Source organism: Dermacentor silvarum, chromosome 8 (assembly GCF_013339745.2).
Source record: "Dermacentor silvarum isolate Dsil-2018 chromosome 8, BIME_Dsil_1.4, whole genome shotgun sequence".
Classification (NCBI taxonomy): domain Eukaryota; kingdom Metazoa; phylum Arthropoda; class Arachnida; order Ixodida; family Ixodidae; genus Dermacentor; species Dermacentor silvarum.
In genome coordinates, this window is record NC_051161.1 from 144,758,200 (window position 1) to 144,776,769 (window position 18,570).

The following is an 18,570-nucleotide window of genomic DNA, read 5'->3' on the forward strand; positions in this document are numbered from 1 at the left end:
CTCACACCATCATGCAAGTATTCAACACCCCGCCGTGAACCCCAATCGCAGAGATCCACCACCTACACCGACCAGCATCATGACCGCATCCCCGCAAGCCCTGGATATATACCCAAGTACACCGGATCAGTGGACGACGGCCCCGTGGAAGATTGGTTCCGCCTCTTGGAGTTCCACGCATCCGCTGCATAATGGTCGGAACGGGAGATGGTCGCCAACTCTAATGATTACGTCACCGGTGAGGAATTTCACTTTTACCTCACGCACATCTTCAAAAACAATGAATCGTGGAAGAAAATCAAAGAAGAGATGATCAGTCGATTTAACGTATACCCTACAGCTGGACAAATCGCAACTGGGTCGCCGTAGTCACCCGCAGTCTCCACGTAGCAATCGTCATCAGTGCCAACCAAAGCCACCCACGACTCGATCATAGACATGTTTCTCATGCAGTGACCCTCCCGACGAGACAAAACAAAATGGCACGCCTACCAAGATTTCACCATTCACAATGGCCATAGTAAACCCTCCGTTCGCTGAGCGATATCCAAGTCGTTTCACTTCAAGACCAAACCTTCCACCAGGTTTCAGTGCCATGTAGGAATCGCGGATATATGCGTCTTCATCATGCTATCATACTCCTGCCATCGCGAATGCATCGTATGCGTTCCCTGCGTCTTATACGTGCGACCCGCTGCCTGGTTTCATGTCACGCCAGTCTTCTATGACGCTTATTCTGCAGCCCGTGCTTCACAGAATTGCTTCGTTCGCGCATGGTACCTCGAATTTTCCTGAGTGGGACCTATCACTGGAAGCGCGTGATGAAGTCACGTCTACAGCAACATCATCAATGATAGAGCCTTCAGATTCCCAAGCTGCATTAATTCAGACTATATTACCGTTCACACTAGTCAAGCAAAGAGCGGTTCTATTACTTCCAGCGGTGACATGAAGCAGACTGCCTTCCCGCCAAGAGTATAGAAGGAAACTACCACGAGCGTGTGCTCTTTTCACAAGAAAGACAATTCACTTTCGGCAGCAGCATATAAGCCACGCTCGTTAGGAGACCAAGCGACTTCGCAACACATAATCTTTCTTGTGCGCACAACACCACAAGAAGCCGTTGCCTCTGCAGAAGCGTCACAGGCACCTAGCGTCGCACCCTGCCGTATAACAGTAGCGCCCACTCATTACGGCGTCTCAGCAGCCTCAGAAGAACCTTCTGTGGTGCCTTGCACAATGCTTTTGCCACCAGTCAAGTCTCCCACAAGCGAGCACTGTACCAGCTACCGACAGGTTACCACGTCAATTTGCAAAACAAATCAAAGGCTAATTTTGATGGAAACACTATCTCAGCAACTCCCGCCGCAATGTGAGAAACATCATCAACTCCATCAACAACGTCCTCAACCACGACGACGACGTCGACACAAACGACGACAAAGAGCGTCGCCGGAAGAAGAAATTCATCATCAGAAAAGACATGAACCCACAAGGCGAACTCGACGAATGCTATGTTTTAAGAGAGAAACGTCGCCAGACACACACTCAGCACCACCTATCAGGACTGCTCCCACCCCAAGGATTCCTGTGAAAACGCTGTGCACATTGACGGAAGAAACACGGGCACTTTCCCGGCATACCACACCAATAGAGACGTCGCCGCAACGACGCAGTCCACCAAACGTTCGAGCAGGAGACACCGTGTGTCTGCAAGTCACACCGACATCTGAGTTCTCACGGCTGCCATGTGTCCAAATCTTTCTTCATCGGCGCATGCATATGTCGTCCGGAATGCAACAGCCAGCCTCGGCCACCTGAGCCCTTCTGGACGTCACCGGACTGCAATACTGACATTGTTCATGTGAGGAGATTAAGACGGTATCATCGGCCCCTGTACCTACGACTCTCTCGGGGGGAGGGGGAAGTGTCTAACGAACCACACAAGGACGGTGCGGTGCATTAGTGGGAAAAGAGGAAGATGAAGAATAAATGCAGTGTTCGGGCGACCATGTTTGTCTGCGGCCAACAATACCTTGATTCTGTCTAGATGCGTGGAATTTGCATATTTTTAATCCAGGCGCACAACAGTGGGGACATCCTGTGTGTGTGTGTATAAATATATATATATATATATATATATATATATATATACATATATACATATATATGAGAAGAAAGGGAACCGAGGGGCCCGATTATTATTCATCATAACATAAGAAGCCAAAAAACAATGGCACCAACGACAACATAGGGGAAATTACTTGTACTTACTAATTGAATTAAAGAAATGATAATTTAATGATATTGAAAATGAATGAAAAAACAACTGTCCGCAGGTGGAGAACGATCCCACGTCTTCGCCTTACGCGTGCAATGCTCTTACCATTGAGCTATCAGGGAGCCGTTTTCCCATCCACTTTGGTAAGAAGTGGATGGGATGAGCCACGCTGGTAAGAGCATCGCACGCGTAATGCGATGACGTAGGACCGTTCCCCACCTACGGAAAGTTATTTTTTAATTCATTTAAAATACCATTAAATTATCAGTGCTTTAATTCAATTAGTAAGTACAAGTAATTTCTCCTATGTTGTCCTTCGTGTCATTGTTTGTTGGGGTCTTCTGATATGACTATATATATATATATATATATATATATATATATATATATATATATATAAACACTTGGTGGTCCGAAATCGTACACGTGAAATAAACTAGGAATGTTTGGGGAAGCAAGATACAGCTTGAGCAAAATGCCTATAACCTTTGATACGCGTATCTTCTATCTGGCACAGCACGCAGATACCTTCCTATGCAAAAGCTCACATCTTAAAATGTCTCAGACGATATAGTCTGATTAAGGAATTCTAGCGCTGGATGAAAAAAATGATATCATGCTTCGCTTTTGGGTCTTGTTTGCATATGGTTCCTGTATTTGGTCTTGCATCAGTGTTCTATGCTACAGTTTAGCCAGGTATAATTTTGATAACGTGGCAGGGGACATCACTACATGCCCTTTCACCACGATTAACCTGACTTATATGTTACAGAGAAGAGCACACTTTAATGAGGCACTGGAGTGCATATTGCCTCATTTTCTTGGTTAATTATCAATGAACAAAAATATCCATAATATTTTAACACCCATATATTACGCTATTGCGGTGCCATAGATGGTGCGGCTGAGCACCACCGGTATGTCCAAGTCAATGTTATGAATGATCATGTTAGAGAATCCAGCTCTTGTGAGCAAAGTCTCGCTATCCCGATTCAGGTGGCAGCCACCAGCAAGATTCTTGGTGTACGGAGTCATGACGTCTTGAAGAAACCTAGAGAAGGATCCCTTCTTGTGACCGATGTGCTCGGCGAAGAGAAGACAGCCACCCTAGAAACAAAGGAAACAAGAAAAAAAAACAGTATACTACGGCAGCTAAAAGGTGCAGACTACAAATATTACAGCCACGCTTCTAGCCTCTAGCTGGTCGGGATTTCTCGCGGTATCGTCCTGACAGAAATAAATAAATAAATAAATAAATAAATAAATAAATAAATAAATAAATAAATAAATAAATAAATACGTTGAGGGATTGAAGCGAAAAGTGCCTACATTCTTTGGTATCACAGATGCAACATACAGCACAGAATTCGTTTCAATAAGAAACAAGCGCCAAACAAGCATCCACACCAAAGAATTGATGATAAGGCACTCATGCTAACAATTCGAAGCACGTAGCGCTCCCCGTATACGTTTCCCGGTATTAAATTATTGTTGCGCAAGCTGCCGCGGCGACGGCCGCTTTTGCATTTACCCCGTCAGAAATAATCTGCAGCACAAGTACATAAAAGCTTGGTTGAGAAGTGCAAACCGACATATATTTGCGCGGAATGCAACATATCAGGTGCGTAGCGAAGGGGCGGGGAGGGGGGGGGGTCACGATGGGCTCTTGCCGTCCTTCCCTCACTCCCCCCTCCCCCCCCCCCCCCATATTTCTGCGGATCAGGATACGTGACACAGAGCGACTTACGCTAACACTCCACCTGCCCTGCCAACCACCTCCCCTCCGCCTCCCCTGAAATAAGTTACTGGTATACTGCAAGGTATACTTACCCATTACGGGCAAAAGTGGCCGTTCTTTCGTATTTCATAAAGCCGAGCAAAGTGCGCCACATCCAAGTTTTTGAGCCAAGCTTACGTTCATTATTGAGGTGACAAAAACTTCGCCTATTCGAGCAAAAGACAATTGTCTGCACCTACACTCATCGTAGGTAGCTGGTGCACATGTTGCCCACGGTAATGGGCATTCTGTATCATGTGAAATTAGTACTTGAGAAAGCTCAATATATATATATATATATATATATATATATATATATATATGCTTTTTCTGGACCCACACTGACGCAAAACAAAAAGTAACCCCAGTTTGCGTTTCAATTAGTAGTGAGAGTGCAGCGTTCTCCCGTCAGCGTGTCACTTACGCAGTGAGCAGTTACATACATTACCATCGTCATCATCAGCCTATATTTATGTCTACTGCAAGACGAACGCCTCTGCCTGTGATCGCCAATTACCTCTGTCTTGCGCTAGCTGACAGGGGCCTGTGATATCCAATTATCCCTGTCTTGCGCTAGCTGACAGGGGTCCAAATTTCCTAACTTCATCACCCCACCTAGTTTTCTGCCGTCCTCGACTGAGCTGCCCTTCTCTTGGTATCCACTCTGTAACTCTACTGATCCACCGGTTATCCATCCTACGCATTACAAGGCCTGCCCAGCTCCATTTCTTCTGCTTAATGTCAACTAGGATATCGGATATCCCCGTTTGTTCTCTGATCCACACCGCTCTCTTCCTGTCTCTTAACGTTAGGCCTAACATTTTTCGTTCCATCGCTCTTTGTGCTGGCCTTAACTTGTTCTCGAGCTTTTTGTTAACGTCCAAGTTTCTGCCCCATATGTTAGCACCGGTAGAATGCAATGATTGTACAATTTTCTTTTCAACGACAGTGGTAATCTCCCAGTCAGGATTTGGTAATGCCTGCCGTATGTACTCCAGCCCAATTTTATTCTTCTATAAATATCTCTCTCATGATCAGGGTCCCCTGTGAGTAATTGACCTAGATAAACGCACTCCTTTACAGACTCTAGAGGCTCTAAAGGCTAATTCCTGTTCCCTTGCCAGGCTATTGAACATTATCTTTGTCTTCTGCATATTAATCTTCAACCACACCCTTACACCTTCCCGGTTAAAGTGTTCAATCATTTGCTGTAATTCGTCCCCATTGTTGCTGAATAGGACAATGTCCTTTGTAAACCGACGGTTGCTGAGGTATTCGCCGTTGATCCTCACCCCGAAGCCTTCCCAGTCTAAGAGCTTGAATACTTCTAAGCATGCAGTGAATAACATTAAAGAGATTGTGTCTCCTTGCCTGACCCCTTTTTTGATAGGTATCTTTCTACTTTTCATGTGGAGAACCAGGGTTGCTGTGCAATCCTTGTAGATATTGGCCAAGATATTCAGGTATGCCTCCTGTACTCCTTGATTAGGCAATGGCTTTATGACTGCTGATATCTCTATACTGAATCAGATGCTTTTTCATAATCTATGAAAGCCAAAATAGAGAGGTTGATTGTACTCCACAGATTTCTATATTACGTGATTTATGACATGCATATGATCCATCGTAGAATCCACATTGATTACAGATGACTCTAAGCTGCACGAAGATGCGCAGAAAGCTTCGCTTTTAATAGACGTCATCACACACAAAAATTTCAAATGCAGGGCCTGTCTCGCATGCACTGCTTGTACGCGCAAATATAGTCGGTGCTGTTCATCGCGGTCTTTACCGCAGGCGTGAAAGACGGCGCAAAGATGCCGTTGCGCTAGAATTAAGATGTTTCGGGGTGCGTCGGCCGGATTTCTTGTGAACAACACGGGTAAGTAATGCCTGCGAATGTACGTGTAAATAAAATACTTATGCAAGGAGATATCTCTGTGCCAAATGTGGGTGGAGATCAGTCAGCGCGTGAGCAAGAATTACCATGCACGCTGAGAGATCATAATTATGCTACCCTCAGTTCATGTTTCTCCAAGAAATATTTATAAATTAGGCAAATAAAAATGGTTGAACGCTAGATTTATCGTATACGTAATGCTGTACATTGGTTTTCGTGGCCATGGGAAAGGAAGTGGCCTGCGAAAATTTATTAGGCCACTCTTGAGAATAGGCGAACTCCTTGACTCGAAGTAAGGACGACGTGTATGCGCACATGATGGGTGAACACGCGATACATTCATTACAGTTCCTTGAAAAACATGGCGCCGCGCATGGATAAAAGTGCAAGTTTTGGATTGCATAACGTCAGCCAGCTTTTGTGCGTATAATTATGAATGACACTTTAGTGCGAACCTTTGCGAGGACACGTTTGCATTCGCTGAGTAGCTTCGAGCCATCCTTCGCCGTGCAGAGGACGTAGACGAGGAGAACAGCGTCGAAGTGTTCATCAGGCAACATTGCCATGTCCTCGCCGTATCCATGGATGACGCGCTTCATCTCGACCTGAGTGCAGGAGACAAGTTGTTGCACACGCATTACACACTGGAAAACTAAAAGCACCTATAGGCGTTTTGTCTAAACCTTTGGCACACAAGCGTTATTGGCCCCATATTCATTCGCAGGCTATCCGTAGATACACAACCTCAAATAGACAAGCATCTGATTACCATCATCATCAGCAACAGAATGACCATGGCAGAAGAGAATTACCGCGTATTAATTAGAAAAGATCAACCTTCTCGAGATCACAGATTTGCCTTTAGCAAAAAGTTCTGAAGTTATTTTAGAATTTGTGAAAGCTCACGCCGACGAAGGGTTGAAAGCATTCTCAGTCGACGTCAAGGATTTGTCCTATACCCTTCTACCGGGCGTGTATGCCAATTTCGACGCACTTTAGCAGGTAATGAGCGATCATTACCTGCTAAAGTTCGTCGAAATTGGCATACACGAGTTTGGAGTACTTAATTTTTCTGGTGAAGCTGGCATTTCTGCAGGCTAAATTTAGGTTTGCCTAAGTTGTACTAATCTTCAACTTTCATTCAGTAGAACAATGGTGAATTCCTGCAAAAAAATGGGAGATTGGATTGGGTGTTGCTTAGCTCCTCTGTTAAGCAATCTATATTTTGCTCATCTAGGCAGAGGCTTGTCAAATCGTCGAGAGGGATGAAATGTACGAAAAGTGTTTATGTATGAAGACGATTTTATAATGTTTATTTACTGCACGCTTTACCGATTCTGAAAGGAGAGGGCTGAATTTTTGAATATTTCTCGTGATGCTCTTCATCCCCTTGAAATCACAGTTGAATTCCTGGTAGAAGGGTTCATCGAATTTTCTTGAATAGAAGTTCCCAAGCTGTTTTTATCATCCTCGGACGTACAAGGCGCTTCCATTTCATTCCAGCCATTCGAAACTAGTCAAGAGAAGTGAACCTGAACCAGAGTTTTCAGCAATAGGCCTCACGCTTTAACGAAGCCGGTTATCCTAACCCACATATTGGTGTCAGCAGCATAAACAATGCCCAAGCAAATACGCTCTATATCGGGGCCAATCTGATATGCTAAACAAAGCAACCTTAGATAAAAAAGGTCACCAGCCCTTCGGCTGTAGACAAAATGGGAGTAAGCAATGGTTGTCGTTTGTGTATGTGACCTTCGTCAGGGTAACAGTAAAGTGCACGACATGTCACTGTAATAAAACATAAACGTTTATTAAAACGAAAGAAGAACGTACATTGAAGGAAGGAAAGGTACAACGCAATGGAAGGAAAGGTTGCACGAAAGTAAACAAAAGTACAAGGAAAGGGAACGAGAAGTAGTACGAAAGGAAGGGAAAGTGGTAGGACAAGCACACACGCAAGCTTCGCTTACAGCCAGTTTCTCTACAGGGGAAGGGCTCGTGATTTTCTTCCTTCCTCCTTCTCTCTCTTTCTGGCTCTCTCTCGTTCTCTCTTTAGTTCTCTCTTCCTTTCTTCCTTTCTCTCTGTCTTTCTTTGTCTTTCTTTCTTTTTCTTTCTCTCTTTCTCTCTCTGAATCTCTACCTTTCCCTCTCTCTCTTTCTATTTCTCCTTTCTTTCTTTCTCGCTCAATTTTTCTTTTTCTTTTTCGTCCCCTAGTATGTGCCAATGAGCTTGAACCCTTTCTGCACTATCACCATGATCGGCCAAGTTTTCAGCGTGACACCACCACCACCACTACCATCGGCACCTGTGAGCCTATAAACCTTCGCTTAAAAGACATTGCCGTAATCCCCTACGTCGATAAACTCCCGCATAACCTTAAGAAAGTAGTGCTCAATTATAACGCAGGGTTGTGTTTTCAGTGCCCTTCAAGCTAGAAAGCCATTGTAGGAAGACAGATGCAGCAAGGGCAGTAAAAGCCGAGCGTGCAAAAAAATGCGTAGGAAACAATTTGGTGATTTCAGGTCATTTGTAAATTACCGCATTCTGTTGTCCTTTGGAAAACATTATGCCGGCCACACTAGCAGATCTATAAACGAGCGTATGAAAGAACATAGCAATAAGGTGAAGAAGCTGCAACATGACGGTTTTCTTGCACTCTATTCTCAATATTGTGGTTGCAACCCAGTGTCATCAAACATTGGTTTGATGACACTGGCATTCTAGGTAGATATAAGTACGAGCTTACTCGTCTAATCATAGAGACTAAGCATGTCGGCTCACATCGTGAATCGTGCATAAGCGAGCCATCAGTAGCGTTGTCCGTTACGAGTTCCCTGCGCAAGCGCTTTACCCCATCTCTCAAGTTGGTTGCTGCACCAGTGGAAACGACACGACTTATTATCCAGTAGGAAGGCGTAATGCTCCTCAAGATGTGCTCATCCGCGCAGCGTCGTATGCTCAGCGTCTACTTGCCATCCTTTTAAATGTCCATGGTTGGTGGATTGACGCGAAAAAAAATTGTTTTGACGCCGTAACAATCAGCTGCGTTTGCATGCATATGAAAGCAGGGCTTCGCTTTACCTGTAGGCTTTTCCTGCAGTTACCTTGCAGCCTCCTTAGCAAGTACTACGGGCGAATGCCCTAACAGATGTTCCCCTTCACCACCGCGTCTGTTCGGCGTCTACTAGGCGTTTGCTCGCTACCGTCATCACATACCATGCTAGAGCGGGGTAGAAATTAGTGATGCAGTGAATAATTAGGCTTTTATAGCGTTCCAATATAAATCAAACCTGTTTTACGGCTTGGTACCGTGCTCATGATTTGACCTCAGTTTGACATGAGACTTAGCGATGGCGGATTTTGTCGCTTGTTTCTTGCTTACAGGGCGGAGAGCCAGTAACAAGCGCGAATTTGGATCGAAGCGTGTGGTCGGCGCTGTATGGGTGCTGCCATGTTTCCACGGTTAGGGTGGCTATTATGGTTACCGGCGATAACTGCCACGGTAATCCTCGGTTTACAACGTGCAAGCGCAAAGGTCCTAACATGTCGCGTATCGCTCTACCGTATCATGTAGCGAGCGAAAATCACACTCTTTAGTGTAGCCAATAATGAGCCAGTTACGGCCCGGAACTTAATATCGCTGGGCAAGCATATTGCTTGTGTACGCCTCGCACCTTCCATAGTGCTGCAACCAGCTTGTGAGATGAATTATAGTAATGCTGTTTTCTCGCTACGTTTTTAACGCGATAGCTTAAGGGCCCCACGTCACAGATATACCGGTGTCGGCGTTGGCGCAAAAGCTGGCGTTGACGTCCTGTGAGCGAAAATTGCCATATATATTCTATACGGCACTAAAGTTCTTGTTCTGTCCCTAATGTTGCTGATACTTTGTCTTACATTCTTGACAAAGTTATTCCTCGGAATTTCGAGATTAACAGCCCACAAACAAATGTCATCAAACAAAACACCGACAGCGCATGCCTGTTATAATAGATCTTCTCAGACTGAAATATTAAATGTGATAAACAATAACAGAAGATCGGCCCATGCAAGAGGCCGTGTTTCTACCAGAAAGCTCGCCTTAGTACAAAGCGATCGCCGCCAGCGTTTCCCGGTAAACATTCCGGTTGCATAAGCTGCAGCTGCCGGGATGCGTGAGAATCAGTCAGGAATGTTCTAATGCTATCGCGTGCCACTCTTAAAGGTGAAGCTTAAGTGTCCTCCAGTTTTTCTTTTTTCTCTTACCATTTTTCTTACAACTTGTTGCTTCCACGTGACCTGTATCGCGGTGCGCGTGAGGTTTATAGTATGGCTCAGTGTTGAAAATAAAGACCGTTGTTGCTAGTAGCGCCACGTGTGTGTATTCTGCGCCTCCTCGTGTCCTTCTCCCTGTCTGCTCTACAATTCGATCGTTTCAATAAAATATTTGAAAGGGTGCAAGATGATGCAGAAAATATACAAAAAACAAAAAAAAACATCAGTATTATGCAGGCGCCATCAAATTAGCCGAATAAGGTCCGAAACGATAGCTTCCAGACAAGCACGCCACGTAACATGGCATTCAGCGGGACGCAGACGTTGTGATATTTTTATTGAAACGCGTGTATCGTAGGTCTGTCTTGTTAAAGACAGAGCACGTTCCACGTCACCTAATCTTCCACGAGCGATAATTCTCTTTACCATGCAGCACTGGCCGCATTAATGACAAGTATTGGAGAGTCTTGCACCTCAAATAGAAGAAGGTTGTAAACCTGCAGAGGCAAACTAACTTCATCTTATCAACTTAGCTGCTTCCAAGCAGTGTGAAAAAAGTTTTCAGAGGCAGAGGAAGGATATGCGTGTCTTGTGCTTCTATAGTGTAGAGATAGCTGTCGCTTTATTTTATTCGTTTATTTTTTATTGTCCACCGCTCGGTGCCTTGCATGCTGTCAAAACAATTCCCAGTTCGTTTTAGTTTCGTTTTCTCTCTCTCTCATGCATTTTGATAGTAACTTCCGAAGTTTTCCGAAGCACCTCTAAGCAATGAAAAAAAAAAAAAGCGAAAAAAGTGACATGCGTTCCCAATAATACAGAATAAAAATAGTAAAAAGCACAAACGTTCGGGTTTTCTTTGAGGGTCCTCTGCAGAGCTGCTTCGAAGTTTGTGTTGGGCTCCAGCGTCCAATACTCGACGGGGCGGGCAATGAATTCCAGATTGGGTCCGTAAGCCGCCCCCACCTCCAGCAGACGAACGGCGCCGCGTGCCTTCAGGCATGCGTCATGCGACACCATATCGTCCAGCGGAGACACGACGGCACGTCGCAGCACGGCCATGTCTTTCTTCATGAAACGCTGAATAAGCGTGTAGATGAAAGCGAAGAAGACTTCACGAAAACGGTGACTGGCCAGGAGGGCTGGCAGGAAGAACATTCCGCCGACTCCAATAGCAGCGAGCAAAACGTGGTTGAGAAGCAAGCGCGTCCATCTCTGCAACCTGACTCCAAGTGGATGGTTAGAATGGCAGCCTGTTCTCATTCCGATGACCAACTCTTCAGGCATGTTGCTGCCACCGTAGCAATTTCGACGCGTTCGTTCGATGGTTGTTACGACCACTTTCAGCTGTATCTCAAGGTAAAACGGGTGTTTTCATACGTTGCGTGTTGCTTTCTGACCGCATATATGCGGCGCAGACATGTTCGACACTCTGCATGGGCAGCGCTGATAACTCCAAACCGTCACATCTCTTGGCATGTGGCGTCCCGTTTGTTCAGTCAACTGTGCGACAGTTGAATTGTAAGGTCCAACTTGCGGCGGGCACAAAACAACGGCTAAATTGGCCAAGCCTGTTGTTGTCTGCAATGCAGTAAAAAGAAGAGAAAAAAATTGCGTGAACACTGTTCCAGTTTCCACAAAGCGTTGACACGAAAATGACAAGAAGCATGCGCCTCAAGTTCTGCATCCTCAAATTGAGCTTCAAGCACTATTGCAAGCACGGGAAGTTTTGAAAATTGAGTTGTTTGGATGTGACAGCTAGCCGCGTGTAGAATGTCTTAGAGAAGAGTTCGCTTTATTAAGGCAGTATATATAGGACTAAAAATGGTTACCGGCCATAGGCATTGCAAAATGCATCGTATACTGGACGTCTAGTAACTACGGCTGCATAGCCATGTACTTCATAACGTTAATGTTTCCTCGTCACAAAATGTGAATTAGAGCTGGGGCCGCTATAACGTAAAGCTATTCCAAACTGTTTGTATTGCATTGTCCTGACGTCAAATTTACGTAACCACCGACGCAGACATCGGGCGGTGACCCGCAGCGTTGTCTGAACAACCCAATCAAATACTCTCCTCGTTTATAGGAGGTCACTTTTGTTCGCTTTCAAAACAAATACCATTGCCTGCACTGAGAGGTGTTTGTTATCTAATTGGCTGACAAATGGCGAGGAGCACGCTCTAGTGGAGAGGGTTTCGATGGGGCCGAGCCAGCACAGTGAAAATAGATAATCGCATGAAGAGGGTGGTGCCGACTTCTCAGATTGGTCCGCTTCGCCTTACTTAGCTTGCGGTGGCTGGTCGAAAATCGCGGCGGCGTGCAACGGAAGGATAAGAATGCCGCTAAAACGGATCTTCAGCAAGCAAGAGTTGCCAGAGCGATGTCGTATACGTGCCGAAAGGGCGCAATAACGTTTTACTGCCACGCAAAAAAGGCTTATCAATCGCAAATAAATACATGCTCACCGGCAGGTGCGAGTAGCAAGGGCCTGAGTGATCGGCGGGCAGCCATTTTCTATTCCTTTCGGAACGGAGCAGTCTCTGGCTATTCAGAAAAAATATCAGTTTTGTTCGGCATATTAATGCATTTTTTTCGCGTACACGTCACTTTGACGCGGTGAGTTTTCGCGGTATTGTGAGGGCGCGTGACAGACAGGCGAAGTGGGCGCAGCCTGACAACATTGGACCAATAGCAGAGGGCTAATGGTGAAAAGGCGTCAATATCAGGAATAAATATTTTTTTTTCTTTTGTGTGGTTTAATCATGCATAATAAGTGTGTACACGTTATATCAAATGGAGAGCTATCGCGGTTTTCGTCACGTCGCGTGACAGACTGGCGATGTTGGGAGTGGCCCGAAAATGTTTTGACCAATCGTGGTGGGCTGATTGCATAATTGGAATAGAAAAGTTTGGAATAGCTTAACGTTATAGCGCCCCTGGTCGTTTTTTAAATCACTAGACGTTTAAAATCAGGGTAACATTAATAGCGGTGAGGCAGGGGAAATTGAACGCCGCTTTGGCGACGCCTTCATCAACTATTAAAGATACTCAAGCACAAGATGTTAGTTACGTTTACTATGCGCTCACCATACCAGTGTCCGTACTACTATAGTATCTAGGTTAGTAACTTGATAAGCTATGCCTCCCATATGACGTCTACCTTTTTTGTCTCCTATTTTTATCATTTCATTTTTCTTGATTTTTTCCCTCTCCCGTCCCTGTCTTTCTCTTTATAAACATTTCAACCTTTGTTCACCTTCTTGACAATATGAAGTCTGTAGGAAATTACACAAACCGGTAGAAATTACTGCTTTTCATAAAAATAGGCTTCTTTCTGTCTCAATTATAAGAACAAATTCAATAAGGCACCTCTAACTATTACGTGCAGTCACGAGCAAAATTTGTTTGGAGACCATGGTGCGGCCAAAACAAATTTCTCTTCCCGGCGTGAGCATGCATGTGAAATCAAGCGGTACAGCCTATATGTGTGCTTGTTCGAGTAATACAATCAACTAGAGCGGAGCTGTCCTAGAAAAAGAAAGTTTTTGTTAGTGCCGTTGTCTTGAAACGTTCGCTAGCTATTCTACATATTTCCTTTATTGTGCCTCACGTGCCTCTCCTCACGCCATGTTATTGCGTCAATAAATTGTCAGTACTGTTTAAAATCGGTGCTTCTGTTCTATCTAACACAAAATACTTAGCAGCAGCTAGGCCCTCTAGGCAATAAAATTTCATGAACTTACCTTGGTGCCTTTTCCCCGCACTATTAACGTCAATTAGTTTCTTTGCAAGATTATTTAATTAACTATAAGCTGACACGTTCACTGAAACTGGAACAGCTTTAGATATGATTAACCATTATTAGGTGCCGATTTTCAAATGATTTGCATTCATTGTATTCGATGTGTTGGCTCAATGATTCCACTCTAATACTCAGGGGACACAGATTCCAAGTGACCGACGCAAACACTGATACATGACGCGGGACATTGGCGACAAGCAATCGCTGAACATACTCGGAAGTAGTAACTGCTTACTTAGTTTGCAAGATCGTATGATTCAATAGTCCAAGGCAGTAGGGACGCAGGTTTGGGTGGGCAGAATCTTTACACGTGGCCATCGCTTTGTCTCCTATGCACACTGCGGGCAAGATAATTTTTCCTCAGCTTTTAGTGTGTCAAAAAAGATAAACGCTTTATGTAAAAGTGTTTAGTTCCGAAAGAAAACGCGACCTGACACCTCGGTAGAATAGTGGCTGTGGCGTTGCCCTGCTGAGCTCGACGTCGTGGGTTCGATCCCTGCCGCGGCGGCCGCAATTCCACAAAGGTGACAAGCAAAAATGCTCGTGTACTTCGATTTAGGTGCATGTTTAATAACTCCAGTTCCTCGACATCATTGCGGACTCCACAACGACGGCGTGCTTCAGAATCCGATTGTTGTTTTAGCAAGTAAAATCCAAGAGTTTACTCGTTTTTACACCACCGCGCCGCGAATTACAGGCACTATACCCGATTCCAACCACGCTATCAGTATTACACATAACTGCTTCCAAGTATTTGCTTAGCGAATCGAGCTTGCGCATTAGAATTTTTTTTTCGTCCATGCGAAGCAGTGAGCCACAACACCACCGACGCCATTGATCACGTTCCCAGACGACTTCAAAGTCAGTTCTCGTTCTTGCACTTTCTCGTGAGAAATCAACCTGACCTGAGGATCCAGGGATTGTCGACAGCCGCCGCGCTCTTGCTTCTCTCAAGGATAGACCGACGAGCGATCGACGACAGACGCGTAGCATTTGAGGCCGCGCTGGCCCATTGTCAGTCAGTCGGTCCCATTCGGCACAATCGTGCCATTCGCTTCTTTGTGGATAAACCCCGCCTCTCTGTCGGTCCTCTGTGGCGGAAATCCGATCCCGAAGCGTCGGCACGCAATGAACTCGAATAACCTCGCCTCGCGATTGTGATTTCGCTACAACCGCTTTCATTCGTCATATGCCAACGCAATACGCACAATGAATTCCTTGATTACGTTATAAATTGATGTTTTCGAACTATGTTTTATGTTTGCCAAACACCTTGTTTTATGGTTGCTTCGCCTGTTCCAAAGCTGCCGACATCTGGAAGTGCTGCAGGCCGCTTCTTCGTGTACGGAATTGCTGCCCTAAGTGGAATTCGTTGCAAGGAGAACAGACCACAATGTGAATGCTTTCTCTGAGAAAAAAAGTTCACATTTCAGCAACTTCTGTGCCTCTGAACAAATTTAGTACCACAAATTGTAGTCTTTCGACTACCGCAAAGTTCCCAGCGTTGTTCAATATTACTGCAATATTGCACAATGTCCCTGAACGATATGAAGTCGTGACGATAGCTACTTGACGGCGGTGACGGTGATGATATCGGCAATAGAACGACGATGTCATAGCGAAAGAGACAACGAGACTATGAAAACAACTACGGTTTCAAGATGGCAACGGTGGCACGACAATGAAGACGGTGGTAAGCCAACGATCACAAAAGGACAATGGCGACGGAAGTAGGACGACGATGACATCACAAAAACGACGGCAGAGGCACAAGCACGATGGCGACATGGTAGAAGGATGACCGGCACGTGGTGACGGCAAAACTTCAGTGATGATGCCACTGTGCAACAGAACGCAAACAGTAAACCATTCTAGAAGCTTAAGCTTCATCGCATTAAAATACTGCATATGGTAGCCGCGTTCGCTACTAATTAAACAGTATATACAGTTCATACCAGGTGACTATGCCATTTTCTAATAGAACAGGTGGACCAACGAATAGAAACCTGATTAAGTTTTTAAGTGCTCTCGCAATAAAAGAACGCCAACCACTATACATGTATAATACGACAAACAGAAATTTATTCGTCTTATGTACCCTGGAATAATAATGTTGCGCGAATTAAGCACTAATTACGCAGAATGCTATTTACCTATAAAGGAACGTATAATGGTGCGCACAGTGTTCGTGATTTTCCCATTCTTCTATTTTATCGCCTTTTTTCTGACCACCGTCTAAGGTATTTGAAGCGGACGCTCGTCTGCGCTGACCTCCGTACTGCTCTATTCTTGCTTTCTCTCTCTCTGAATAGAGTGGTAATATCAAATATGTTGCTACAATGGATATTTAAATCCGCCTATTTATATTGCCTGGTAAACTATGCACTGAATAACTGCCTCGTCTAGCAATCACTTTCCCCCACCATTGTACTTAATAAACCTGCCAGGACGATGTGCAGAGGAGCCCAGCAATAGTTACACCAACGTGGTATACCGGGTGCTCAAAATTAGGCTGTATGGTTTTCTTAAAATTAGGCACTGGGAGGCACGCCAAGACCACCTGTGCAAATAAGTAAGTGTGTATGTTTGTATTCAAAAGTTAGAGGCAGTCGTGTTTCCACGGAGTTTCACTTGGAAGAATTCTTCTAGCATGTCGGCGCTCCGTGATATCTGACTCCAAATTTTAATTGTCGTTCGCGTGATTACGCATGCAAAGAGTGAGGATCGGCGCAAAGTTCCTCCCTGATGTGACGCGGCTGTAAAGTGCGGCGTTTAGTCTGACAACAATGCGGAGGCCCAGGCATGATGATGGCTTTCCCCCTTCCCCTCTCGGCTGGCGAAATCAAGATATGACGGCGAGGTGTCACCATTACGCACGCGCCCTGCCCTCCGTCTTCTCCGCTCGCGCCAAAATCTCGGCATGGCAGCTGCCGCCATCGCTACAGGCTGCGCGGTCGCGTGTTACGGCAACAGTTCCGGGTTCTTGTTTTGTTTTTCGCCAGCCGAGAGGGGAAGGGGGAGAGTTACCTTTGCCTATGCCTCCACCCCATTGTCAGACTAAACACCGCATACAACGTCCTCACTCTCTTGCATGCGTAATCAAGCGAACGATAATTAATGTTTGGAGTCGGATATCTCGGAGCACAGACATGCTAGAAGAATTCTTCCAAGTGAAACTGTGTAGAAACACGACTGCCTATAAATTTTGAATACAAACATACACACTTACTGCAGGCATTAAAAAGTTAATTATTCAATTTTAGTTAATTCAGCTGCTGACAGCGACAATTATCATGTCACTTTGTGTCCTCCTGGCCACATAACTTATTTGCACAGGTGGTCTTCGCGTGCCTCCCAGTGCCTAATTTTAAGAAAACCGCGAAGCTTAATTTTGAACACACTGCAGAAATGACGCAGTTCGTTTCGCTATGCACCACGTTGGCTCAATTGTTATGTCGTGACGATCGTGAGCACGAGGACCCAGGTTCAATTCCCGGCAGCAGTGGCCACATTGCGATTGTGGCGGAATGTAACAACGATCGAGTACCTCGCTTTCGCGCTGCAAGTTAAAGGCGGTTAAAATTAATCCGGAGCCTTGCTTCTACTTCTAAGTCCCCCATATTGCAACGCATCGTTTTGAGACGGTATAGCCCTCCACCCACCGCACCCAGTAAAGTCTTTTTGAGCTTTTATTCTCTCCCTCCCAATCACTACAAATGAAAAATAAAAGCAATATTATTATAATTCCTTTTGCTATGTCGCTCCCTAGAGGGCCCGATGATCTATTGAGTCGTTCCACAGAAACATACAGTTAGTATATTAATGCACGTGTAGAGTCTTTTTGAGACATCATATTTATAGACATTACCTTTGGCTGTAAACTGCCGGTATTTTCCTATGATGCGCGAGGAAACAGCCCGATGTGTCGACAGCGCTTCCGGTATTCACAGTAATGCCACCACGAAGATGCAGCAAGCGGGAAAACTTCCACAATGAAAGCCGGAAAACGAGTGCGCCGCGTCGCTACTAATCCTCTTGCAAGTAGTCGCGCTGGTGGCGTCGTTACGATGACGTTAGCCGGTGGTCTGTTCTGAGGGCTTGGCCGTACATGATTTTGCAATGTAAATTACAAGAACCCGGAAGCAAAATCTAGTAGAGGAAAAGCGATGCTGCATTCATTATTCCATTGAGGTAAGCCCAATCATTACGCAATGTAAAGATAACTAACTTGAACACGCGCAGTCATTTCTCTATTTCCCCCGCTTATGGTCTCTTTTTGCGGCTATTAATTTACGAAGCAATGAAATAAATCAATGCTTCTTCACGACTAAGACGTCTGTCTGGTTCAAATTTATTTATTTGCTGTTTGCACGCAGTATGAAAGCGCCATTAAGCAGCACTTAAGAGCGAGTCCTTCAATTATTCCATTTCAAAATTTTAATTAAAAAAATTGAGTCATAACATTACCCTGGTGAAATGTAGGATCCTGCTGCTTAATATGAGCACACGTCGTGAAAAATAGCTAACGCGAAGTGAAATTGGTTATGTTGTTTAT

At 44.9% G+C, this 18,570-nt stretch overlaps 1 protein-coding gene across 1 annotated transcript; it reads right to left on the minus strand.

Annotated features, from left to right (window-relative positions):
- Positions 1–3,154: 3,154 nt before the first annotated feature.
- Positions 3,155–11,761, minus strand: LOC119462867 (thiol S-methyltransferase METTL7B). Its single transcript, XM_037724071.2, has 3 exons — positions 11,057–11,761; positions 6,414–6,563; positions 3,155–3,388 (listed from the first exon to the last, which is right to left on the minus strand). The coding sequence occupies exons 1-3, from the start codon at positions 11,495–11,497 to the stop codon at positions 3,155–3,157; spliced, it is 825 nt and encodes a 274-aa protein (XP_037579999.2). The 5' UTR covers positions 11,498–11,761.
- Between the last annotated feature and the right edge of the window lie 6,809 nt (positions 11,762–18,570).